Consider the following 25102-nt stretch of genomic DNA (forward strand, 5'->3'; position numbering starts at 1 on the left):
AAGGAGAAGAAGAAGAAAAAGAAGGAGGAGGGGGAGAAGGAGGAGGAGGGGGAGGAGGAGGAGAAGAAGAAGAAGAAGGAGAAGAAGAAGAAGGAGGAGGAGGACGGAGAGGAGGAGGAGGGGGAGGAGAAGAATAAGGAGGAGAAGAAGAAGAAAGAGGAGGAGGAGGAGAAGAAGAAGAAAAAGAAGAAGGAGGAGGAGGGGGGAGGAGGAGAAGGAGGAGGAGGGGGAGGAGGAGGAGAAGAAGAAGAAGGAGAAAAAGAAGAAAAAGAAGAAGGAGAAGAAGAAGGAGGAGGAGGAGGAGGAGGAGAAAAAGAGGGGGGCCTGGTGGCTCAGTCCATTGAGCATCCAACTCTTGGTTTCGGCTCAGGTCACGATCTCACGGTTCACGAGTTCGAGGCCTGAGCTGGGCTCTGCGCTGACAGTGGGGAGTCTGCTTAGGTTCCTCTCTCCCTCTCTCTGCCCCTCCCCCCACCTCTCTCTCTCAAAAGAAATAAAGAAACTTAAAAAAAAAACATATAAAAGCCTCAAGGGCAAATCACATTGTGAGAGAAATCTGAAAGATGAGATGATGTCTGTGCTGGAAACTCTTTACAAACGGAAGGGTAAGAGGGGGACACGAGACGCTCACCAACCGTGTGCCTGCAGAGGGGACCAGGGCAGGGACAAGGGCGCCGCAGCCTGCGAGCCGGCCAGGGCCAGGGGTACGTGCTTCACACACACCGTCGGGCTGAGCAAAGGGCAGCGCGGGGAGGTGCGGGGTGTCCCCGCCCTCCTCCCGAGAACGAGGCCTGACCGCACCTCCTGGGAAAACAGGACACCGGCGCGGGGCCGGTGATTGGGCTCCGACTGACCGGGGCCCGGCCAGCGGCGCAGTGGGAGGAGGGCGCGTCTTCACGGTCGGCGAGCTCCCTCCACACACACGCCTAAGCTGCTGCTGTAGTTGGTGCACACACGTGTGTGGCCACACGTCGTCACCCGGGGGTCCGGTCACCGCCGCCTGGCGCGGGACGGCACACGGGCTGAGCGCACGGGGCGCGAGGACTCCCAGACGCTGTCCCGGCCCCTCCCGGGGCTGCCTCCACAGAGACCCCAGAAAGCCCCCCTCAGCGACCCTGCCGACACCCTGCTCTGGGCCCAGTCCAACGCGATTCCCGCCCTGGAAGTGGAGAGGCTGGGTCTCCTGCGGCCTGGGAAGCAGGACGCGGAAGGGCTACGGACCCGGTTCTCTGTGTGGAAAGACCCACAGCTCTTTGGGGGGGCGGGTCTGCCCCCTAACCAGACTCCCGACGGGTGGGGGGCGGGAAGCCCTCTGCTGCAGCTAATTTGCGCCCCTCCTTAGCCACTTACTGTCAGGGGAGAGCGGGACGCGCCACCCCCCACCCCCCTACGAAGTCCGCGGTCGGGCTTGGCACGTTTGGGGACATCGCAGGGACCGGCACCTCGGCAGCGCAGCGCGTGTGACTTAGCGTGATGCAGGAGTTCCTTCAAGGTCACCCAGCCGGGGAGTGCGGGAGCCAGGATTCAAACCCAGCTTGTCTCACTGAGACTAGGCTTCAGGGCTGTAGGAACCTAGAGGCAATGATCAATTTTGCCCGGAGTGTGTCTGGAAAGTCTTCACTGAAATCATTTCTTTAATGTTTTTTTTTTATTTATTTATTCTGACAGAGAGTGAGAGAGTGAGCTGGGGAAGGAGCAGAGAGAGAGAGAGAGAGAGAATCCCAGGCAGGCTCCCACTGTCAGCGCAGAGCCCAACGCGGGGCTCGAACTCTCGACCCACGAGATCATGACCTGAGCCCGAGTCGGGTGCTTCTCCAACTGAGCCCCCCGGCGCCCCGTCACTGGAATGATTCAACAGACCACAGGCACACAGGAAACCAGCGGCTCTCCAGCCCCTCCTGGGCTCCAGGCGCTGCACTCGGCTTACTGGTCCCAGTCAGGGCTCCGTCTCACAGGCGAGATCAGCCCCCAGAGTCACGGTTTGGAGCCGTGCGTGTCGCTCCCGCTAAATCAGAGGTGCCCGGGAGGCACCACTGCGGCCCAACCCCTTCTCACATCCACTGAGGACACAGCTGCGTATACTGACCGGTTTCGGAACCACTTTGCACAACCAAGGAAAACCAGTTGTGACAGTCCTCGTCTGATGAGGGGCTTGGTGTTGGTGACTCCCGCCCTCGGCCAGGACCTGTCCTCCCTGCATTTCCACCCCTTCTCCTCCGAGAAACCTTCCTGGGTCACTCCCACCATGCACGGCCACCCCACGAACGCTTGTTACCTTCTCTTCATCTGTAACTACACGTGATTTTTTTTTTTTTTTTTAGAAAACTTTAAATGTTTATTAATTTTTGAGAAAGAGAGAGACCGATCACCAGCAGGGGAGGGGTAGTGAGGGAGGAACACATAGAATCCGAAGCAGGCTCCAGGCTCCGAGCTGTCCGCACAGAGCCCGACGCGGGGCTCGAACTCAGGAACCGTGAGATCATGACCTGAGCTGAAGTCGGACGCTCGACCGACCGAGCCACCCAGGCGCCCCTGTAACCACCCGTGTTAAGTGTGTGACTCCCCTCACAAGGCCTATAGGGCAAATTATGCCTTAACCACTTCCAGGATTCTGGAGGTGAATCTCTTTCATCAGTATCACCTTTATTAGTATTACTTTATTTTTATTTGTATTTATTTTTTTAAGGAAGCTCTGTGCCCAGTGTGGGGCTTGAACTCACAACCTGGAGATCAGGACTCGCCTGCTCGACCGACCCAGCCAGCCTGGCGCCCCACCTTTATTGGCTGTTACTCACAAGCCTCTTTTCTCGGGAAAGGGGTGGGCCTGCTGCGTCGTCCATCCTCAGGGATTCGGGAGCCTCTACCCACCTTCCGCGCGGATCCTTGATCCACGTTCTTCCTGAGGCTGTCACCCACACGTGCCTCCCAGGATGTCCTAGGATGAATAATCGCCAACAGCCTGGAGGAGGCCAGTCGCCCTCTACAAGTATGGTTGCAATTGCCTCACTTCCTGTATCATGTGACACTCCCAGAGTCGTCACGTGACCCACCTACTTCCCCCCCCCCCCCCCCTTTATGCCGGAACTAAACCCGCAGGGTTGATCGGGTGTCCAGCCACCGCCAGGACCTGCATCCCTGTTTGCATTTAGGGGACCCTCTGTCCTCCCGAGGCTCGGGAACCCTGCAGTGCCGTCACCTGGTGATGGAGCGCTCGACTCCTCCCCGAGAGGTGAGTGAGCCACAGCTCCCAGCCGGGTCCTGCTTCTGGAATCCTGGCCACCCGGAGGCTGGAATTCAGTGGATGACAGTCTCCTCAAATCCAGGCCATCGTGGCTCTTTGACGGAGGGGCAGTTGGAGGGGGGTGGGGTCCAGGGAGAAGCGGGAGGGAAGAGGGGCGGAGAAGGGTCCTGGTCGGGGTGGGCAGAGGGCACGGTGGGCGGGCAGCACCCGGGTGTCTCTGGGTCCTGCGCCATCGCCATCAGAGGCAGGTGGGAGCCAGGCTGTGGGCCCCCCCGCCCACGGGAGAGTAGCTGAGGGGTGGAGAGCGGCCTTCCAGCCGGTCCTCATTCTGTCCTCAGGAGCGCCCCGAGCCCCCGGGCCGGGGAGGCGTCTTGGCTGCCAGGCTCGTGGGCCTGCTTTTCCTTCAGGCGGTGCCGTGGGCCTCAGGTGAGTGAGTCACAAGAGGGGCGTCGGTCCTGAGGAGGCTCCCCCTGCCCGACGGTCCTGCGGGCGCCTTCTGGCACGCTGCCGTGTCAGGGGCGATCAGCAAACCTTCTGAGCGACTGAGACCAACCTCGCGGGGGCAGAACAGCGAGAGGAGTTTTGAAATGAGTGTCCGTTTCGTCCGGCCAGGTGCGTCCCTTCTCCCTGGCCTCCCTCAGCCCCGGCCTCTGCTTCTGCTCCTCCCTCCCAGGTGCCCGCCCCTGCAGCCCTAAAAGCTTTGGCTACAGCTCGGTGGTCTGTGTCTGCAATGCCACGTACTGTGACTCTCTCGACCCCCTGACCCTGCCCGCCCCCGGCACCTTCAGCCGATACGAGAGCACGCGCAGCGGGCGCCGGATGGAGCTGAGTCTGGGGCCCGTCCGGGCCAACCGCACGGGCACAGGTGACCGCTGTGTGCCTCATCCCCAGGGCAGGCTGGGACGCTCCCGGAGCTAAGTCACGCCAGCAGCTCACCGGGTCCTCCTCCCTGTGCGCTCACACCCCCCCCCCCGTTTCCTGTGTATCCGCAGGGCTGCTACTGACCCTGCAGCCAGATCAGAAGTTCCAGAAAGTGAAGGGGTTTGGAGGGGCCATGACGGACGCCGCTGCCCTCAACATCCTTGCCCTGTCACCCCCTGCCCGGAATTCGCTACTCAAATCCTATTTCTCTGAAGAAGGTGAGGACGAGGGGGACAGGATGACACAGTGCGATTGACACTCTGACCTTCCCGTGACCCTGACTTCCACCCCTCCCTGACGTTTGGGTCCTTCCTACCTTTCCCTGGGTGTTAGCTCAGAGGACCTGTGTTCCACCCAGGGGCCTGGCTCCACAGACCCCAGCCGGGACCCCAGGCTCCCTTTGGCCCGCCACAGACACAGTCTAGGACCGGCAGGAGGTAGGCAGGTCCCACGTTCTCCTGCTGACTCAGACGCTCGTGTCTCGGCCTTCCTCTTCTGCAGGAATCGAGTACAACATCATCCGGGTACCCATGGCCAGCTGTGACTTCTCCATCCGCACCTACACCTACGATGACAGCCCTGACGACTTCCAGTTGCGTGACTTCATCCTCCCCGAGGAAGATGTCAAGCTCAAGGTGGGCACTCGGCCCCGGTGGAAGTGGATGCCTGCTGGGTGAGAAGCCTCAGGCTAGAGGAGCCTGCAGGGGGACACAGAGCCCGCCCCCTGCTCTCGGTTCTGTCCCGGGGGTGGGGGGTGGGGGCTGGCGGGACAGGGCAGGGGCCGATGGCTCGGCCTGACCCACTGGTCGGGCCGGTCTGCCCATGTTCCAGCTCTGGGTGTCTCTCTCCTCACCTCCACGGTCTCTAGATACCCCTGATTCACCAGGCCCTGGAGCTGGCCCCACGCCCTGTGTCACTCTTCGCCAGTCCCTGGACGTCACCCACTTGGCTGAAGACCAACGGGGCAGTGAACGGGAAGGGGTCACTCAAGGGGCAGCCGGGAGATCTCTACCACCAGACCTGGGCCAGATACTTTGTTAAGTAAGGCCGCGAGCCCTCGTCTCCGCACCCCCTCCCTTGCCGTGGACCCGGGTCACCCCCAGATCCGACTCCTCAGACTACCTTTCTACCTGCTGGGCCTTTCACACTCTGCCTGTCAGTTTTCCCCGCCTCACCGGGCCTCCTATTCCCCAGGGTCCTGGTCCCCCTCTCTTGTCCAGGGCCACTCACACCCCTTTTCCCCATCAGGTTCCTGGACGCTTACGCGGAGCACAAGTTACGGTTCTGGGCAGTGACGGCAGAGAACGAGCCTTCTGCAGGGCTGTTCAGTGGGTACCCCTTCCAGTGCCTGGGCTTCACCCCTGAACACCAGCGAGACTTCATCGCCCGGGACCTGGGTCCTACCCTCGCCAACAGTACGCACCGCGACGTCCGCCTGCTCATATTGGACGACCAGCGCTTGCTGCTGCCTCGCTGGGCCCAGGTGGTAAGGCCCAGGGCCTCCGGGGTAGCCCGGCGACCCCCAGATCTAGCCTCCGGGTGACCGGCTCCCACAGTGTCTTCCCTGCCTCAACCCTTGATTCCTAGAACTCCCCGGGCTGGAGCCAGGCGCCCAGGCGGCCCCCCGGGGGGTGCTCAGGGGTCATAACCTCCTCTGCGTCTCCAGGGCCCCAGAGGTCCCCGTGGTTTGTGTCACTTTAACCCCTCTAGTTGCCTGCAGCCCACTGCCCGTTTCTCAGGTCCCCAGGGCTGCTTCCGGAACCCTCCATGCAGGGCCCGGTTTTAGCAGCCCCTTCCCCGTACAGGTGCTGGCGGACCCAGAGGCGGCTAAGTACGTTCATGGCATTGCTGTACACTGGTACCTGGACTTTCTGGCTCCTGCAAAGGCCACCCTGGGGGAGACACACCGCCTGTTCCCCGACACCATGCTCTTTGCCTCAGAGGCCTGCGTGGGCTCCAAGTTCTGGGAGCAGAGTGTGCGGCTGGGCTCCTGGGACCGAGGGATGCAGTACAGCCACAGCATCATCACGGTGAGCCCCCAGGCCCCTCCCGCCGGGCGGGCGCAGACCTCCCTCATCTCTCCGCAGGAGGGCCTGTTCTCCAACTCACCGGGCTGACTCGCTCTTCGGGGCGGCGTCATCCCTGCCTCCCCTTCATGGGCTCGCACATCCCACCACCGCTTGCCTCGAGTGCTGGCCTCTCTGGCCGTCACGTCTGCCTCCAAGTGCCTCTGCTTCCTTGCCTCGTCCTCGCCGCCCCGCCCTCCTTAGGTGTTAGAGGCGCAGAGCGCCCCCCACGGGGCCGGGGCGCCGCCAGCCTGCCTTCCTCGACCCTTAACTACATTGTCTGAGGACCCCACGTGGGGGCTGTCTCTGCCCTGCTCCTCCCGCAGAACCTTCTCTACCATGTGGTCGGCTGGACAGACTGGAACCTCGCTCTGAACCCCGAAGGGGGACCCAACTGGGTGCGCAACTTTGTCGACAGCCCCATCATCGTAGACATCACCAAAGACACGTTTTACAAACAGCCCATGTTCTATCACCTTGGCCACTTCAGGTGAGTGGAGGGCGGGCGCCCCGCCTCCTTGCCAGGCCGGTCTCCTGCACGGCCGGGAGCTCCTGTCGCCCCCCCCCGCCCCGACTTCCGTGAAGGAACAGGAAGATGTTCAGGGTGGGAGCTTGGGGGAGGCGCCCCTGTGCCTCTTGCACCATCCAGGCAGGAAGTGACTAGGCGGTGGTGGGCGAGCCCCGCATGCCGGACGCTGGGGACAGGACGTGAGGGCAGGGCCTGTCCGGCAGGATAGAGCTGCGGTCTGAAGGTGGGGCAGAGCTTCGGCAAGGGTGCTGCCCTTGGGGGAGCGGGCCCCGGCCCGGGGAGGCGAGGCTGGGGTCCCGGACCACGCCCGTTCTCCCCCTACCCCCCCAGCAAGTTCATTCCGGAGGGCTCGCAGAGAGTGGGGCTGCTGGCCAGCGAGAAGAACGGCTTGGACACGGTGGCGCTGACGCGCCCCGACGGCTCTGCGGTCCTGGTCGTGCTGAACCGGTGAGAGCGGCAGGGCCCAGGAGCGCGCTGAAGCCCGGGCGGTGGGTTCGGCAGGACCCAGCGCTCAGCTTCTCCCTTGCTTCCCCAGCTCCCCGAAGGACGTGCCCCTCACCATCGAGGACCCTGCCGTGGGCTTCATGGAGACGCTGTCCCCCGGCTACTCCATTCACACATACCTGTGGCGTCGCCAGTGATGGGGCAGATACCCAAGCAGCGCCTGGGCTCGGCAGGGGCATTAAAGGGACAGAGTCGGCTCACACGCTGTCTGTGGCTACAGAGGGTATAGGAGGGCCAGGGCGAGCTTAGGTGACGTAAGCCCAGGGGCCGTGGTTTGCGTGACTCACTCTCCCCCTGGTGGGTGCCAGGGCCTGGAGGCCCCTAAAGGGAGCGCAGGGAAGCCCCGGCGGCCCCGCCCCCCCGCCTGTGAGTGTGTGCTATGTGCTGGCTCCCGTGGAAACTGGGCCCGGGCCCAGGGTGAGCTCACTGTCTGTATGGACACAAGCTGGGGGCGGGGGAGGCCGAGGAAAGGGAGATCAGAGAAGCTGGGCCCCAAACGGGGGTGTGGGGGAGGGGGGGACTGTGTCTTTCGTGGGCCGTGCGGATGCAGTCGCGGCGTCAGGGCACAGGCAGCCGAGAAGCCAGGCACCGGTGGGGGGGGCTCAGTCACCCGACGGCCGCCCCCCCACCAGCCAGCAGCTCCTGGAAAGATGACGGTCCCTTAAGAAAGAGAATGTGCGACTGCAGCCCGCGTGGACAGCTTTATTATGGGAGTGGCGCCCGTTTTCCAGCCGCACCAACAACGGAGAAGCAGAGGAGCCTCTGGAATGTGTGAGAGTAGAAAAGTCCGTCCCGGGAGCGCGAGGCGGGGTCACTCGTCTTCCTCCTCGTCGGCCATGCTCAGGGACCGCGTGCCGGGGGCCCGGGCGGGTGCCGCCCGCTGGATAGAGACGATGCCGCTGAGCAAGGCGTAGCCCGCCATGGCCGCCAGCCCCGCCAGCACGGACAGCACCTGGTTCCGGCGCCGGTACGGCTCCTCCTCGGCCTCGGGGCCCGCTGGCGTCTGGCGTGGAGGCGGCACCTCCGCTGAGGAGCGAGGCAGGAAGTGGGGGGGGGGGTTGGTTCCCGTGTCCCCCCCGCCCCCGCCAGCGCCCGGCCCGCAGCCGCCCGCCGCTCACCTCCATCCCAGGGGAAGTAGAGGCTGAGGATGTGCGCGCAGTAGGCGCAGAGGTTGTGCAGCCCCCGCAGGTGGGCCTGCAGCCTCCCGCTGGGCAGCCTGGCCTGCAGCAGCGGCGCCAAGTAGCCGAAGACAAAGGCGTCCAGCGAGGCGGGGCTGGAGCGGAGAGAGAAGGGCTGCAGGGGAGAGCCCGGGGCCCGGGGGCGGGGCCCTGGGGGGCGGGACGCCCCGTCCTGGACCCACCGCGAGCGGGGAGGGCTCCCCAGGTGGGGCCGGCGGGCCCTGAATGGGACTCTATCCCAGGGCTGCATAAAGGGCACATTGAGAGCCCCGCGGCCCCTCCTGCGCCTGGCGGCCCTCCCTCCTCACACACAGCCCCACTGTCATCGGGCCCGGCCGTCCCGAGGACCTCCTGCACAGCGCCCGGGCCACCCCGGGCCCCGCAGCGACGTCTGAACCTGCCTCTCGCCCCCCACCCCCCAGACCACCTAGTTTCCCCGGACGCAGACTCACGCGTCCCCGAAGAAGAATTTCTGAGAGCCCAGGCGCTGGGAGAGCAGGGTCAGGCATTCCCGAGCCTCCTGGTACAGCTGCAGAGAGGACACAGGGCGGACTCGCGGCTGCGGGGACCCCGGGGCACCCCGGGGCACCCCCCCACCGCCGTCCCCGACCGTCCTCTTCGGGGCTCCGCTCGCACCGCGGCCCTGGCCCCAGACGCACCTCCTTCTCCAGCTCTTCCTCATTCTCGGGCCTGTGCTCCCCGCACAGCAGCTGCAGCCGCTCCATGAACTGCCGCTGCATGCGGCCAGGAAGGAAGAAGTTCAGGGGAAAGGGCATGGCCTCAGCGTACCACTTCCGGGTCACCTCCACATAGTTCTTGGTGTCCACCCAAAAAGTATGGATCTGGATGGGGGGGGGGGGCGGGCAGGAGGGACGAAGCAGGTCTGAGCCGGTGCACCTGCCTAACTTAGGGCGGGCTCCCGGTCGCGTGCGTGTGCGCCCCGCCGCCCCCCCCCCTCCTGGCCATGAACGTCGGGAGGTTCGGGCACACTCACCAGCACCGGGAGAAGCTTCTCCTCCAGCAGAGACATGAAGGCCAAGGTGTCTGCCCCTTGTCGGGCCGACAGATCGTAATCGGCGTTGTACTTCTGTGGAGGAGATGACCGTGAGGGGGACGCCGGGAGGCTCCAGGGGCCCTTCCCCAAGGAGGGAGGCATCCTGTCCGGCACCACCCTCACCGGCCCCTGCGTGTGGCAGAGGGACGCCAGGCAGCTTTTCCCGCCGAGGCCCCCTCGCCTGGGCCCGTCCAGTAGCCTGTTGCTGTTGGCGGAGAGCCTGGGCCTTGGAGCCTGCTGGCCATCAAGGTCGGGCGCCCGCTGGGGGGGAGAGGAAGGCCCCAGCCGCAAACCAGGAGCGGCTCCTGAGTCTCCACGGAAAGCTGGAAGCACGCCCGCTGACGGCAACTTTCTAACAGGAACTTCCCAGTCCGGGCACCACAGGGCTGGCGCGGTGGAGCTCAGATGCCGTGTGGGCCTCAGCCCAGGCCTCAGGAACCAGGGCCCCCTGGCTGGTTCTCTCAATGCCCAGGTCTTGGCTATTTGTTGCATTTCATTCCATGGCCCGGGTGCCACCACCGCACGTTGTACCCGCGCCCCATGTCTCAGCCTGCCACACCTCAGCAACCCTCTCTGCACATCCTGAGTGAGGTTTGTCCCCACATGACCTCTGGAGCCTGATCCTTAAAAAAAAAAAAAAAAAAAAAAATCTCTCTGAGCCTCAGTTTCTCCCCTGCAGAATGGGGTAACAGCCCTCTCTCAATGTGGCTGTGTTAGGAAAAAACCCTGCAGACTGGAAAAACTGCTCATACGTAAGGAAACAGGGCGGTGGCCCAGGCCCTACCAGGAACTTTGATTTCTCCCTGGACCCCCTCTCCCCATGCCTCCCAGCTCCTTCACCTTTGGGAAAACACAAGAGGCTCCTACATCTGCCAAGTGTTCCCACGAAAGTTAGATGAGCCCTCGGAAAGCATCCCGGCTAAACCCCTAGTTTTATAAAGAAGGGGCTTACGGCTCTGAGAGGTGAAGCAGCTTGCCCAAGGTCACACAGCCAAGGACAGGAATGAAGGACAGTCAAGATATCCCCATTCCTCTTGTAATACTCTCTCAACTTCCCCACCCTGGCTCTACGCCTTGTCCATCCTGAGCCCCATATCCAGCCCAACCTGGGCCCTGAGAAAAGGACAACGGCCCTGACAAGTCCCTCTCCAGAGCCACCTTCGAGGGCCTCACCTGAGCCAAACGTTCTCTCCTGCCCTCCTTTCCCTTCTAGGTGTCATCAGCCCGTTTACCTCTCCTTCCCTGCCCAGCAGGCAGAAGGCCCTGTCCCTCCGGATACCTCCCCAGCGCCCCAGCTTAACGCCTGGCCGAGCGCTTACTGAATCCACACAGTGTGTCTGTCCCATCAGACTGTGTGCTCCTTGAAGTTGTGGGCCTCCTGCTTCTGGCTCGGCACAGATGACAAACGTGTGATGCGTTGACATGACAACTACTCTCACCGGCAGCCCTCCTACCCAAGCCACCTACCTCTTTTCGAAGATGGGTGATGATCTTGTGTGGCACCGAGATGACTTCGCCATGACTGGTCCGAAGGGCAGGCAGAGTCCCTGACATGGAGAGAAAAGGACACCCACAGACCCTTAGCTGCCTATCCATGTGTATTTACACCACATTCCTGTCTGTCTCCTGCTCCTCCCCTTCCTCACCCCCCAGGGACACTGGGTACCTGAAGGGCTCCGCCAGGGGTTGGTGATCTTGTACACCTTGAGTGGGGCACCAGTAAATCTGGCATAGGTCTGCAGGGAAGGAAGCAGAAGGCAGAGAGGCCCCCACAGGGGAATCAGGAAGAGCAAAAACGGGCTCCTGGGTGGCTCAGTCGGTTGGGCGTCCGACTCTTGATTTTCCGCTCAGGTCGTGATCTCACGGTTGGTGAGTTCGAGCCCTGTGTTGGGCTCTGCACTGACAGTGAGTGCGGAGCCTGCTTGGGATTCTCTCTCTCCCTCTCTCTGCCCCTCCCCTGCTTGCATATGCGCGATCTCTCAAAATAAATAAACGAAAGAAAAAAAGAAAAAATATTTATTGAACCCTTTTTGTGCTGTGCTTGGTACTTGCCTCACAAAGAGGTGGACGTTATGGTTTCCATTTCACAACGGGTAACGCAGGGCTCGGGGGGGTTGTGAACCGGTTTCTAATACTAGGTCTGCCAGCAAAAGCCTTCCCTCTCCTGCCATCTACCTGATGTACAAACATCCTCATAAGTTCTTCCTACCCAGTATATCCCTTTTCCTGGAAGCACTGATCGTGCCCTTCTGAGGGAGTCTCTGTGGCCTGCTCCTACTTAAACCTTGGCACCTCAACTTATTACCTTTATTTGCTAACACGTTTGCCTTTCGGTAAACAACTACAGGGGAGGAACTAAGTCTTACTCATCTTTGCACGCCAAGGTGTGGTATCTGGGAGAGGCCTGATAACATGCTTATTAAATGAAAGAGTGAGTGAATAAAGTGAACGAACTGACTCCAAAGCTCTTTCCACAGAGCCTGGCGGGAGGCCTTTTGGTTCAATAAATGAACTCAGTAATGCTGTGTAGTGAGGAGGAGGTGGAGGTGGTGGAGGTGGAGGAGGAGGAGGAGGAGGAGGAGGGGGAGGAAAGGGAGGCTGAGAAGACAGGAATGCCACGCCTGAGAACCCTCAGATCGCCGAGGCTCAGTAAACCTCCGGATGAAGAAACAGCCCTCGGAGACCAGGGATAGCCCCAAGGTCACACAGCCAGTAAATGGATGAGCAAGGACTAAAACCCATTTCCTGAACCCCCGACCAGGCCTCTTTCTATGGCTGCGCAAAACCTAGGCTGTTAAGCCACAGGGCACTGAGCCTACGTCGGCCAGGCTCAGTCTTTGATTGCCTCAGTTTCCCCCAGTGAGCCCGTGCTGAGGCGCCCTGGTCAAATCCGGACGATCGGCTAGTTCGGCTCCCTCCCCAGTCCTCCAGGGCGCAGCAGAGGGCGACGGCGCCACCCCTCACCAGCACGGCCAGGCTGTCCAGGTCCACTGACGGCAGCCCCCAGCCCCCCGACCAGCAGAACAGCTCCATGGGCGCCGCCATCTTGCCCGCCCTCTGTCCCGGAAGCACCTCCCCCCCCCGCGCTTCCGCCCGCCCCAGCGCGGCCCCGCCCCCAGGCCCGCCCCTCGCGCCGCCCGAGGCGCGGGCCGAGGGGAGGCCGCAGGCGAGGCGAGGCGAGGCGAGGCGAGGCGAGGCGAAGCGGGGCGGGGCGGGGCGAAGCGGGGCGGGGCGAAGCGGGGCGGGGCGGGGCGGGGCGGGGCGGGGCCGCGGGCTTTGGGGGAGGGCGGCCGCCGCCGGCTCCAGAGGCGGCTCCCGAAGTGGGGGAGGGTTCTCGCCCGGGCCCTCTTGGCGGAGGCTGGGCGCCCTGGCCGCGGGGAGCCCCGGACCCCCGAGGGCGCGGCGGGTCCCGGCCCAGCGGGTGTTGTGCGTCCGGTCGGGCCCTGGGGGCTCTCGCAAATCTGCACGCGGCTCGGGCTGCGCCAGGGCCCCGCGGGGCTCGGCCCGGAGCGGGGGCCGCGGGGGGGTCCCCCGCGCCGCATGTTTTCCACAGCGCGTTATGTTTGGAGCGGGCCCCGCGCCGCCTGTCGCCATGGAAACAAAACAGGGGCGGCGGCGGCCCGAGCCGGGTCGGGCTGGGGCCGGGGAGGGGGGAGGGGTGGGGCTCGCGCGCCGTTGCCGTGGTAACGGGAACCGAGGCGCCCCTGCGCTTCATCCGGGTCACGGCCTGCCGGCCAGTACCCGCTGTGTTCCGGGTCTGGCCGCGGCCCCTGGCCTGTCCCCTGCTTTACTCCTGTCCCCGGAGGCCCTTTCCTCCTTCCTGATTCCTCCCTCCAAGCACTTCGCTGACCACTGTGTTAGACGCGCCCTCCGCTTCCCATCGGACGCTTCTAAGTTTTCCTAGGAGCGAGTCACGTGTCAGGGGACCCCCCCCCACCCTAATGAGGGGCACTCGCTTCGTCAGAGCAGCAAAGTTCATGCCATGCGGGCATCCCCTGGGCACGATAGCAAGCTACTTTCCGCCACTCCCTTGGCACCCTTTCATGCCAGCTGGGGAATAATGCCCACTGTCTGGCGCTGCCCCTGCCAGGGGCTCCTGCCTTCCCCAACTGCGACTTACAGGAAACGGTAGCATTCGGTAGTGGCCCCCAGCAGCGAGACGCCGGGAGGGAGGGAGGGAGGGAGGGAGGGAGGGAGGCACCTGGGACGGAGGACCGTTAGGGAGAGGCAGGAGGCAGGGAGGCCTCCAGACTCTTCCCCAGTGCTCCTGGTTCCCAGAGCTGGGGATGCCTCCAGGCTGATTGGCAGCTCTTTGTTTCAGCCCCCCCCCCACTCGCCTGCTGGCCCCCCCCTTCAACTCCCCCTTCCAGTCCCTCCGCCCCCCGCTCCTGCTCTCTCCGCCTAGCCTTTTCCCCTCCCAGCCGCCTGCCTGCCAGGGGTAGTGAGCCAGCTGAGCGGCATGGAGACGCAGGAACTTCGGGGGGCCCTGGCTCTTCTCCTCCTCTGCACTTTCGCATGTGCCAGTCAGGACCTGCAGGGTAAGCCCGTCTCCATCCTCTTAGACCCCTTCTCTGCCTCCTCTCCTTTGGCCCCCAGCCTAGTAGCGGGAAACATGTGGGCAAGGGGAGAGTCCTGAAACTGAGCCGGATGGAAGATTGGTGAAATCATGGCCATGGGGGCAGGAGTGAACAGCAGAGGGTACTGGGTGAGTGGGAAGTGGCCAAGGTCAGCACGAGGCCAGGGCAGAGGACTCAGGAGCTGGATGCTAGGGCTGCCGGGCTGGGTTGGTGTCTGAGCATCCACAGGCATTCCAGGCTCTGGGAGAGCAGTGCAAAGGTGGGCTTCTTCACCCCCACCCCCACCCCCAGCCAGGGCTCCTGGCTGCCCTGGGACATGGGGGGTGGGGTGGGGACCCAGAGGTCTGGGCTCTCCCGGAGGTCTGGCTGTGGGATGGGCCTGTGGGTGTGGGAGAGGTAGCTGGAGCAGATGACACAGGCACAGATTCATTACTGGCTGGAAGGGAAACCACAGATTGGCCAGGACACAGGAGGCACAGGAGCCCGGTCCTACATTCCCGAGGGGGAGAGGCAGACAGGAGGGTTGGAGCCCTCAGTGGGCAGCTCTTCTCATCCAAAGTGAGTGTGCTGAGCCCCCACGATGGGAGGAGGGGCATCTGGGTGTGGAAGCAGCCAAACGCAGCAGCATAAAGAGAAACTGCTTTTCCAGTTCTGTGCTGTGGGCACCAGGTGCTACTTCTGCCTGGGATCAGCACGGTGGCTCCCTTGCGCCACCTGGTGGGGGCATCTCAAGGTTGCCGGGCGCCGTTTCTGTATTTGCAAGAGAGCCTCGGGCCCGCGGGCTCCCAGACCCGGTGGGGAGGCACTGCCGAGGGAAAAAGGAAGGCACGATGCCCCGTCTTCCCAGAGCAGCAAGGCTTGAGTTTCAAGAAGGTGACTAATACTGCCTGGTGGCGGGCGTGGAGGTAGTGATGAAGGGTGCTCCACCCCCGAGGGCTCGGGGGGAAGGGCAGGCCTTAGCATTTGATCCCTTCACTGACCTTGATCCTTGCCTGCCAGTGATTGACCTGCTGACTGTGGGCGAGTCTCGGCAGATGACCGCTGTGGCAGAGAAGATCCGGACCGCCCTGCTCACTGCCGGGGACATCTACCTCTTGTCCACCTTCCGCCTGCCCCCCAAACAGGGCGGTGTCCTCTTTGGCCTCTACTCTCGGCAGGACAACACACGATGGCTGGAGGCCTCTGTCGTGGGCAAAATCAACAAAGGTGACTGCTGGGCATCTCCTTTCCTGCAGTGGTGCCCCTTGAGCACTTTCTCTCATCCCCACCCCTGGGGCCCCATGGACCCATCAGGCTGTGCTCAGGCACCGGGGGTGGGGGGCGCACCTGGTTCGGGGTGCTTGGAGGTGCCTCAGAAGGCCAGGTACCCAAACAGTAGAGTGAGGCCTAATGTTTGTATGGAGTGGATGTTGCACTTGGGGAGGGGAGGCCCGTCTCTGTGTCCTAGCAAGGGTGTAACGCAGTCCAGCAGATCCCTGGCACGATTCAGTGGGTGCAAAACCAGCTGCCACCCTAGCAGGGGACAGAGCGATCTGATGCCACTGAAGAGTAAGAAAGTCTTGGTCTTTGAACCCGTTTGAAAAGCACGTATCGTGTGCACCTGCCGTGTATGAGGTGTCGGGAGACGTTAGCTGAATGAGGACAATAGGTGTGTTACACGGAAGAGTGGATGCGAGGCTCGGCTGGGAGGCAGGGGATGGGGGACAGTCCCCTACTGACCTCCCCTCCTGGGCAGTGCTGGTGCGGTACCAGCGGGAGGACGGCAAGGTCCACGCGGTGAACCTGCAGCAGGCGGGCCTGGCCGACGGGCGCACGCACACGGCTCTCCTGCGACTCCGAGGTCCCTCCCGACCCAGCCTCGCCCTGCAGCTCTACGTGGACTGCAAACTGGGTGACCAGCACGCCGGGCTCCCAGGGCTGGCCCCCATTCCTCCAGCGGAGGTGGATGGGCTGGAGATCAGGACCGGACAGAAGGCTTATTTGAGGATGCAGGTGAGCGGGAAGGGAGGCCCCGGTGCTTCTGCGGAAACGGTTTGCCCCCGTGGGAGGAGTTAGCGGGTCCTCCCACCCTGCTCTGCTCCTGTCCCCCCAGGGCTTTGTGGAGTCTATGAAAATGATTCTGGGCGGGTCCATGGCCCGGGTGGGAGCCCTGAGTGAGTGTCCGTTCCAGGGGGACGAGTCCATCCACAGAGCAGGTAACACGCAGACTTCCGTTAGCTGACATTCCGGACCCCAGATCACATCCTGTGGTCTTTATTGACTTTCATCTCCTCGATTTCCCCCTTAACACTCATTCCTGGGCTTCCGACCCTCTCATCCCAATCTCCTCCGCCTCTGGGTCTGTGATCCCCAAATAACACAGCCATCCCAGGAAGCGTGGGTCACAAAACTCTCCAGGTTCAGGCCATCACCACTCCCCCACCCAGGGTGGCTGGGGAAAACAGCCATCCAGGAGAAGACCGGAGCTCCGTGTGAGGGGTGGGAAAGTGAACTGCTTGGTCTCAGTGGCTAAGAGAAGGGTCTTGGGTCTTACAGTGGCGGCTGTCACCCATCAGCAGTTTCTCTGAGCATCGTCCATCTGCCTGGTCTCCTTGACAGGGATGTTCAAAGGTTCTTGCTTAAATAAAACGCCCACTTCTCGCAGATCGGTCCAAAAAAGGACTGTGGAAGCAGGAGCTCGGCGGGGGAGGGGCGTGTGGAAATGGAGTGGATTGGGGCCCCGGCCCTGCTCTGGGTCGCCTCTCACTCAGATCCCTTCTGCCCCTGCCAGGCCAGGACCGGAGGTGTGGGCTTTGACGGTCTGTGAGGCAGCCCTTCGCAGAGTCTCTCGCCCGGTGGGAGAGCTGGTGCTGCCCGCCCGTCACCCCTGCCCTCCTGCCATCCACCTGCCTGTCCTTACTCTAAGACTCCTCCAGGCCTTTGTTCCTGTCCCTCTTTTCCTTCCTCCTCCTGGCCCTCTTCACGACTCCGCCCTTGACTGTGTTTTCTCCTCTCCAGTGACCAACGCGCTCCATTCCATCCTGGGTGAGTGGGCCACAAGGAGGTGGGAGGGGCCGGGGGCCAAGGTGGGAGGGGCCAGGGGCTATGGCCCGCCACCTCTTCGGCCAGGACAGGGTGGGACTTAAAAGGTGGGTGGGCGGTAGCGGCGGGAATTGGCTTCTGACCCTAAAGAGGGACCAGGGTGGTGGCCCGGCTCTGAGCCTCTCTGCACCCTGGGCTCTGACAGGGGAGCAGACCAAGGCGCTGGTCACCCAGCTCACCCTCTTCAACCAGATCCTGGTGGAGCTGCGGGATGACATCCGAGACCAGGTCTGAGCGCACCTGCACCAGGGAGGTGGTGCTGCTGGGGGAGGGGGGGAGCTGCCAGGAGCCGACTGCCCCCCCCCCCCCCGCCCTTCTGTCTGCCAGGTGAAGGAAATGTCCCTGATCCGAAACACCATCATGGAGTGTCAGGTGTGCGGTGAGTGGGGAGCGGGGCGGGCGCCAGGCGACCCCGTGCCCCCGGCCCCGCGGTGGCGGTCCCCCCCCCACCTCTGCGGGGCCGGAATGGCCGCCTCAGGGTGGCTCTGACCTCGCCTGCCCCCCAGGCTTCCACGAGCAGCGTTCGCACTGCAGCCCCAACCCCTGCTTCCGCGGCGTGGACTGCATGGAGGTGTACGAGTACCCCGGCTACCGCTGCGGGCCCTGCCCCCCCGGCCTGCAGGGAAATGGCACCCACTGCAGCGACATCAATGAGGTGGGGGCGGCCAGCTTGAAGGGGCACCGGCACTCGGGGTGAGGGAGGTGGGAGAGGCCCAAGGAGGTGGCGTACCTGTCGGTCGGAAGCACGAGAGCCTGGGCTTTCTTTGGGACACCGGGAGACCGGAAAGGAAGCAAGACGGGAGGGGACAAAGTCTGTGGCCAAGACCGGAGGGCCATTGGGCGGCGCAGGGCAGTCTGGGCCCTAGCCGGGAGGGGCCCCGGGGGGCCCACAGGCAGAGGCACCCGACCATCGTCCTCCGTTCCCCAGTGTGCCCACGCGGACCCTTGTTTTCCTGGCGTCAGCTGCATCAACACCATGCCTGGCTTCCGCTGTGAGGCCTGTCCCCAGGGCTACAAAGGCACGCGGGTGTCCGGTGTGGGTATTGACTACGCCCGCGCCAGCAAACAGGTCAGGTCGGGTAGAATGTGTAGACGAGGGGCGCCTGGGTGGCTAAGTTGGTTAAGCGTCCGACTTTGGCTCGGGGCATGATCTCACGGTTCGTGGGTTCGCGTCGGGCTCTGTGCTGACATCCTGGAGCCTGCTTTGGATTCTGTGTCTCCCTCTCTCTCTGTTCCTCACCAGCTAACACTCTCTGTCTCTCTCTCTCTCTCAAAAATATGTAACCGTTAAAAAAAATTTTTTTAACTGAAAAAAAAAGAACGCATAGACAAGGTCGTGGCCTTGCCGGGGCCTGGTCGGCCGTCCGGGTTGAACATGGGTCCTAGCGCTAACACCGGTTTGGGGTCTGGGCTTCGTGTCAGTGTCCACGGGTAGGGGCACGAGGAGATCCGTCATCGATCTGTCCCGTCAGGTCTGCCAGGACATCGACGAATGCAGTGACGGTAACAACGGTGGCTGCGACCCCAACTCCATCTGCACCAACACTGTGGTAAGCCGAGCGGCCCAACCGCGTCCGTAGCGGTGGGACAGTGCGCCTACACGCGTGAGCACACCCACACCCCACGTCCTACTTCCTGCTTCCTTCCCTGGGGCACCACGGGCACACGTTCCCCGCGCCGGTTTGGAAGCCGGGTCCTGCTTCTCACCGTGACTGGCGAGCCCGGCTTTTCTGAGCGTCAGTCTATTCACCTGAAAAACAGGGCCGGCAGACACCTCGAAAGGTTGTCAGGGGAACCCGAGGAAGTGACTGATGCGTGGCCTCGAGCAGGAGCAGGGAGTGAGGTCCCGCACCGCCGGCTGGGGCACCTGGCAGCCTGAGCTCCTTCCTGAGTCACCGCTTCCCTCCTCTTAGGGTTCCTTCAAGTGTGGTCCCTGTCGCCTGGGCTTCGTGGGCAACCAGAGCCAGGGCTGCGTCCCCGCCCGCACCTGCCACAGCCCAGCCCACAGCCCCTGCCACGTCCACGCGCACTGTCTCTTTGAACGCAACGGGGCCGTGTCCTGCTCGGTGAGCTAGGCCTGGGGCTTGGAAGGAAAAGGGAGAATCTGGAGAGAGGGGTGGGGCTGGTGACCCTGCTTAGGGCCTGGGTGGGGCCTGAGCAGGGAAGGGAGGTGGTCCTGGGCGCAGGTGCCGGTTGGTGAGAATAGAGGCTGAAGCAGGGAAAAGGGTGGGGCATGAGGAGATAGCGGGGACCCTCATTCCTACCCGCCCCGCCCCACTGCCCCAGTGTAACGTGGGCTGGGCCGGGAATGGGAACGTGTGTGGGACCGACACGGACATCGACGGCTACCCGGACCAGGCCCTGCCCTGCATGGACAACAACAAACATTGCAAGCAGGTGTGGGGCGGGTGGGCGGGCAGTGGGGGGGGGGGGGGTAGGGGGCAGGCACCCTGGCTGGGGCAGGCCACAACCCATCCGGCCTCTCTCTCCTGCTCTTTAGGACAATTGCCTTTTGACCCCCAACTCTGGCCAGGAAGATGCTGATAACGATGGCGTGGGGGACCAGTGCGATGATGATGCCGATGGCGATGGGATCAAGAACGTCGAGGTGCCTCCTAGCCGTCCCACCCCTTCCAGTTCCTCTGCTCCCCACCTTGCCCTGCCCCATGACCCTGCCCCCCGTTGGCCCCTGGCAGCTCTACAGGAAGGGCCCCAGGACTGTTGGGGGGGGGCACACGCCCTGTGCCAGGGCAAGATGGTCATGCGGAGGCCGGGGGTCATCCTCGCTGCTCGCTAGCCGGCTGTCAGGATGGGGTCAAGGGTGTGGGGGTGAGGAGGCCAGCAGTGGAGAGGAGGCCTGACCCTTTTTCTCCCGCCTCAGGACAACTGCCGGCTCTTCCCCAACAAGGACCAGCAAAACTCAGATACAGATTCATTCGGGGATGCCTGTGACAACTGCCCCAACGTTCCCAACAATGACCAGAAGGACACGGATGGCAATGGGGAAGGGGATGCCTGTGACAACGACGTGGACGGGGACGGTGCAGGACGGGGCTGAGGGGGGTGGGGGGCCTGTAAGGATTTGGATGCAGGTGGGCACAAGGGGCAGCTAGGAAGTCTGAGACTGGCGTGGGGCAGGGGTCAATGGGAATGTGAGGAGGGGGGGCAGGGGGCGCAGGCAGGGGTCTTGAGCAGCTTTTCTCTGAGTGGGAGGTGAGCTCTGGGCTCTCACCAACACAGAAGAGGATGTGACGTGTCCTAGTGACAGCTCTGTGCTATCCCCGTGTCTTATAGGTATCCCCAACGGACTGGACAATTGCCCTAAAGTCCCCAACCCCCTGCAGACAGACAGGGATGAGGACGGGGTGGGAGATGCGTGTGACAGCTGCCCTGAAATGAGCAATCCCACTCAGGTACAGCGGTGCGGGGTAGGGGGCCGGAGGGTGGAGCCCCAGCCCTTCAGATAGGAAGTGGGCCAGCCATCCTCCAGTTACCAACAGATGCTGAGAACCGGCCCCTCTCCCGCAGACAGACGCAGACAGCGACCTGGTGGGGGATGTCTGTGACACCAACGAGGACAGGTAGGGTTGGCAGAGAGCTAGATGGTCATACAGGGCTTCCTCTCCTCTCCTCTAGCACATACTCAGTTTCCTCCGTGGTTTAGCCTTGACTGTCCACCACTGTCGAGCAGGAGGTCTGCCCTCCACCCCTGCTGTGGGACTTTACCTCACCTGGCTGATGGCAGGGGGTGTGGCCGAATGGAGGGTACACCCCAGTCCCCACCCCGAAGAGAGGGGGCTGTGTGGCCGAATGGAGGGTACACCCCAGACCTCGCGCCGAAGAGCGGGGACGGATGTGGTACTTGTAGAGCCTTTATCTGGTGCCTGTTCTGGGCAGCGACGGGGATGGACATCAGGACACCAAGGACAACTGCCCACAGCTGCCAAACAGCTCCCAGCTGGACTCCGACAACGACGGCCTTGGAGATGAGTGTGACGGGGACGATGACAACGACGGGATCCCAGATTATGTGCCTCCTGGTCCCGACAACTGTCGCCTGGTTCCCAATCCCAATCAGAAGGACTCAGATGGTAAGGCTGGGGCCCCACAGAAGGTTGGCCCGGTGTGGGCCCTGCCCAGGGAGGGGTGGCAGCGCGGCCTCGGGGCCACGGCCAGGCCTTCCCAAGTGCCTGGCCTCACCCTGCGCAGGCAATGGCGTTGGTGACGTGTGTGAGGATGACTTTGACAACGATGCGGTGGTTGACCCCCTGGACGTGTGTCCCGAAAGTGCGGAGGTGACCCTCACGGATTTTCGGGCCTATCAGACGGTTGTCCTGGATCCTGAGGGTGATGCCCAGATTGACCCAAACTGGGTGGTGCTCAACCAGGTACTAGGGCACCGGGTTGGGCAGGTGCTGTCAGACCAGACTGCCAGGTGGGGGCTGGCAGGGGCGGGGGGGGGGGGGCGGTCAGAGCACTGGATCAGGGCTTCCTTCCTTCCTGCCACGACCAGGGCATGGAAATCGTTCAGACCATGAACAGTGACCCCGGCCTGGCAGTTGGTATGTAAGGGACACCCAGCTCAATAAGTTCCAAATGGAGAAATCCCACAGGGGCGGACGGTGGGGGGCTGAGCTGGCCACATGTACAGCTGGCGTCCCATCCCACCCCTGGCCCACAGTGGGCCACCGGTAGCTCTGCCGGCCCTGACCTTGACCCCGCCCACCCCCAGGATACACAGCCTTCAACGGTGTGGACTTCGAAGGCACCTTCCACGTGAACACGGTCACAGATGACGACTACGCAGGCTTTCTCTTCAGCTATCAGGACAGCGGCCGCTTCTACGTGGTCATGTGGAAGCAGACGGAGCAGACGTATTGGCAGGCCACCCCTTTCCGGGCGGTGGCTCAGCCCGGGCTGCAGCTCAAGGTCTTGCAACTGCCCAGACCCGCCAGCTCCTTGGGCCCTTCCCCAGACTCCCCACCCCCCACGTGAGTGGGAACCCTCTTTCCCAGGTATCTGGCCTGGAGGTTGGCTCCCGGGGTCAGGGGGTGGGGGGCCCTCCAGAACGTTCTCCCGCCCACCTTGACTTCCTCTGCCACCTGCACTTACCAGCCTGTGGCTCGGGGCCTGTGGCTAACGCACTGTCCTCACCGATACCCTCCAGGCAGTGACATCCGTGTCTGGCCCAGGTGAACATCTCCGGAATGCCCTGTGGCATACTGGCCACACCCCCGACCAGGTGCGACTGCTGTGGACTGACCCCCGGAACGTGGGCTGGCGGGACAAGACCTCCTACCGCTGGCAGCTACTGCACCGGCCTCAAGTCGGCTACATTCGGTGAGGGGAGCGCTGAGCCCTCCTGCCGGACCCCAGGCCCCGCCTTTCCTTCACCTTTAGCCGAGACCCACCGGACTGCCCCTCCACTGCGTTCCTCGGTGCCCGGTGCCCCGGGCCAGGACTGGGCCGCTGCTCTGTCTTCCCTCTCACCACAGACGTACCGCCTCAGCCCCGCTCTCCTCGTCCTCAGGCAGCCGGGGCTCTGGTGCGGGTGCTGCGGAAGGAAGACCTGTAGGCAGCGTTGGGCGAGTCCTTCCTTTTCCGTGCTCCGTTTTCCCCTCCGTGAAATGGGGCGATCTTGGGAGCCTCTAAGCCGCAGGCCAGTCTGTGGAGAGGCCCGTCACTTCCAGCCCCTTCCGTGCTCCATCCCAGAAGCTGCCCCATCAAAGTGTCTGACCTGGAGGGGGCCGTCATTTGCAGAGGAGTAAACCGAGGCCCAGATGGCACATCTCTTAGTAGCGGGGCTAAGGCTTCTGGGTTCAGTGCCGTGTGCACAACTGCGCATCTCCTAGTCGGTGGGGATGACAGGGAAGGGACAGCCAATGGCAAGAGCCCAGGGTCCCGGGACTCGGGTTGGTTCCCCTTTAAGGTGCCTGGGGCTGCAGGGTGCCAGGGCAGGGGATGAGGGAGGGTGGACTAGAGCCTGGGAAGCGGGTGACTTCACCCCCCAGCCCATTGTGCTCATTGTCATGACAACCCAATCCTCGCTTGGAATGCGGCTGGTGCTTTGAGATGCAAAGGGGGCGGACAAAGAGGCAGGGGCCCCGGGCCTGAGAAAAGCACCCCCGTCCCTCCCCTTTCCTTCCTCCCTCTCCCTCCTTCCGTTCTCTCTCAGGCCCGGTGAGCTCGAGGGGGGTTGGGGATGAGCAGGGCCCGGGCTTGATGGCCCAGTGCCCACTGGGCACCCTCGCACCAACGGACACCCCTCTCCCGGACAGGGTGAAGCTCTATGAGGGCCCTCAGCTGGTGGCAGACTCCGGGGTGATCATTGACACGGCCATGCGAGGGGGGCGCCTTGGCGTATTCTGCTTCTCCCAAGAAAACATCATTTGGTCCAATCTCCAGTATCGATGCAATGGTGAGGCCGAAGACGTGGATCAGCCTGACCTTCCGACCCTTGTCCCTCCTGGGAGGGTCCCATCCTCTGACCCTAGTGACTCCTCCCTCCTCAGACACCGTGCCCGAGGACTTCGAGCCATTCCGGAGGCAGCTGCTCCAGGGAAGAGCGTGAAGAGGCGGCCGCCGGATTCAGCATCCTGGTCTTTGCCCCTTTGGCCTTGGGGTCCGTCCTGGAGACCCTCGGGTCTAATCTGCAGCCGCTCAGCCAAACACAGACCCTCCTCCGGCACAAACGGGAGTTCAGTCCCAGAGGGGTGGTGACCCCACTGTTCAGGAGATGGGAAGTTTTCAGGGGGTATTTCTCAGGCACTAACCCCAGGAAAGAGAACACATTGCCATAAAGTTCCAGTGGTTTTCCACACTAGTTGGTGTTGCTTATTTTAGGGATTTTCCGGGGTAGTGTGGGGAGCAGGAGGGAAGCCGAGGGGTGAGGAGGAGGGCTGGTAGGATGAGAGTTAGAGATCTAGGGGAGGTTGGGGGCCTGCTGGAGGAAGAACGGTGCTGGACTGAGGTAGGTGAAGGATGAGGGGCTGGTCCGAAAATGGCTTAGGTGCTCCCAGCCCCACTTACTCACGGTGGCTGCGGCGACACTCCAGTGGATCTGAGGTGGTCCGGGTCGAGAGCCAGGAGGGCTGGAGCCGGCCCGCTCGGGGTGAGGGGGGGCCGGGGGGCCGGGGGGGCCGGAGGCCGGGACGAGTGCAATATTGGCGGGGGAAAGAACAACACTGCACCGCGTCCCGTCCCTCCCGCCCGCCCGGGGCCCGGGACCCCGCTCCGCACCGCTTGCAGCCGGACCAGCCCCAGAACCGGGGTCGCGCCGGGGACTTTGGTCCGCTTCGGAAGCCAGAGACTCGGCGCCCGGACGAGGGGGAGGGGACGGCCGGGGGAGGGGGGCGCGGGGAGGCAGAAGGGGAGACCGCGGTGGCCCGGAAAGCCGCTTTCCGACACCCAGCCGTTGCGCGCGCTTGCTCTTTAAATACTCGGAGTGCGCGGCGCGGAGCCGTCGCCGTGGCGACGCGTGTCCCAGCAACCGGACTGAATGGCTGTTGCCCGGCAACGCCGGGGCAGCAGTTTTGGGACCGCCCACCTAGATGCTCGCGCCTTCTCGGGCGGCCGGGCGGGGGGCTTCCGCGCCCCTCGGGCCTCCGCGCGTAGCCGCGGCCCCGCTTCCTTGCACCCCGCCGCCCCGAGGGGTTGTGAAAGCTCCTTTTCCAGTCTGTACCCGCGGCGACTGGGAACGGTTTTCCTAACGGGGGCGTAGCTGGGGTGGGGGAGGTAACCTCTGGGGGGGGCCCGACCCCCACGCTCCACGTGCGCGGCGCCCAAGCGTTTGCGCCCTTCGTTCTTCTCGCCACCCCCCCCCGCCCAATCACGCACCCCCCCATACAGTCCCCGGGTCACACCGTGTGCCTGTCTACCCCCAATGCCACTCTGGGCCCCCAAATACCCTTCGGTTGCCCCACCTACTCTCTGCCGCCCACATGCGTCACTC

General features: G+C 63.4%; 3 protein-coding genes across 6 annotated transcripts; 2 read left to right on the forward strand and 1 right to left on the reverse strand.

The window, feature by feature from the left end:
- The first annotated feature begins 3104 nt into the window (after nt 1-3104).
- On the forward strand, nt 3105-7463 carry GBA1 (glucosylceramidase beta 1). Its single transcript, XM_047092831.1, has 11 exons — nt 3105-3229; nt 3580-3667; nt 3915-4106; nt 4234-4380; nt 4664-4797; nt 5031-5203; nt 5411-5648; nt 5968-6192; nt 6555-6718; nt 7088-7204; nt 7293-7463. Exons 1-11 carry the CDS (start codon nt 3203-3205, stop codon nt 7396-7398), a joined length of 1611 nt encoding a protein of 536 aa, XP_046948787.1. The 5' UTR covers nt 3105-3202; the 3' UTR covers nt 7399-7463.
- Nucleotides 7464-7943: 480 nt separating this feature from the next.
- MTX1 (metaxin 1) lies at nt 7944-12562 on the reverse strand. Of its 4 annotated transcripts, XM_047092836.1 has the most exons (7): nt 12458-12562; nt 11160-11229; nt 10961-11040; nt 9434-9526; nt 9099-9281; nt 8892-8968; nt 7944-8534 (listed from the first exon to the last, which is right to left on the reverse strand). In XM_047092836.1, exons 1-7 carry the CDS (start codon nt 12536-12538, stop codon nt 8102-8104), a joined length of 1017 nt encoding a protein of 338 aa, XP_046948792.1. In that variant the 5' UTR covers nt 12539-12562; the 3' UTR covers nt 7944-8101. The 4 variants fall into 4 exon arrangements, with proteins under 4 accessions (XP_046948792.1, XP_046948790.1, XP_046948791.1 ...); XM_047092834.1 differs by lacking the exon at nt 12458-12562 and having other exon boundaries at nt 9434-11040; nt 11160-11355; XM_047092835.1 differs by lacking the exons at nt 11160-11229; nt 12458-12562 and having other exon boundaries at nt 7944-8287; nt 8380-8534; nt 9434-11157.
- A 1178-nt stretch (nt 12563-13740) lies between these two features.
- On the forward strand, nt 13741-23974 carry THBS3 (thrombospondin 3). The gene is made up of 23 exons (XM_047093008.1): nt 13741-14031; nt 15070-15276; nt 15806-16062; nt 16163-16265; nt 17068-17094; nt 17297-17379; nt 17479-17530; nt 17658-17806; nt 18080-18220; nt 18624-18701; nt 19065-19217; nt 19438-19548; nt 19652-19759; nt 20033-20192; nt 20446-20564; nt 20680-20732; nt 21049-21242; nt 21361-21539; nt 21665-21713; nt 21884-22080; nt 22319-22491; nt 23430-23569; nt 23664-23974. The coding sequence occupies exons 1-23, from the start codon at nt 13953-13955 to the stop codon at nt 23720-23722; spliced, it is 2871 nt and encodes a 956-aa protein (XP_046948964.1). The 5' UTR covers nt 13741-13952; the 3' UTR covers nt 23723-23974.
- Nucleotides 23975-25102: the final 1128 nt, after the last annotated feature.

The sequence above is a fragment of the Lynx rufus genome, unplaced genomic scaffold (genome assembly GCF_022079265.1).
Source record: "Lynx rufus isolate CCGP_SWC_20201006 ecotype Redwood Valley unplaced genomic scaffold, mLynRuf1.p SCAF_31, whole genome shotgun sequence".
In the NCBI taxonomy this organism is placed as follows: domain Eukaryota; kingdom Metazoa; phylum Chordata; class Mammalia; order Carnivora; family Felidae; genus Lynx; species Lynx rufus.

Coding starts and splice junctions, on each gene's coding strand:
- THBS3 (XM_047093008.1), top strand. CDS start 13,953: ATGGAGACGCAGGAACTTCGGGGGGCCCTGGCTCTTCTCCTCCTCTGC. Junction 16,266..17,067: donor CGAGTCCATCCACAGAGCAG/GTAACACGCAGA, acceptor TCTCCTCTCCAG/TGACCAACGCGCTCCATTCC. Junction 19,218..19,437: donor ACGGGGCCGTGTCCTGCTCG/GTGAGCTAGGCC, acceptor CCACTGCCCCAG/TGTAACGTGGGCTGGGCCGG.
- GBA1 (XM_047092831.1), top strand. CDS start 3,203: ATGGAGCGCTCGACTCCTCCCCGAGAG. Junction 6,193..6,554: donor ACAGCCACAGCATCATCACG/GTGAGCCCCCAG, acceptor CTCCTCCCGCAG/AACCTTCTCTACCATGTGGT. Junction 7,205..7,292: donor GTCCTGGTCGTGCTGAACCG/GTGAGAGCGGCA, acceptor TTGCTTCCCCAG/CTCCCCGAAGGACGTGCCCC.
- MTX1 (XM_047092834.1), bottom strand. CDS start 9,985: ATGCAACAAATAGCCAAGACCTGGGCATTGAGAGAACCAGCCAGGGGG. Junction 9,282..9,433: donor AGAAGCTTCTCCCGGTGCTG/GTGAGTGTGCCC, acceptor CCCCCCATCCAG/ATCCATACTTTTTGGGTGGA. Junction 8,535..8,891: donor AAATTCTTCTTCGGGGACGC/GTGAGTCTGCGT, acceptor TCTCCGCTCCAG/CCCCGCCTCGCTGGACGCCT.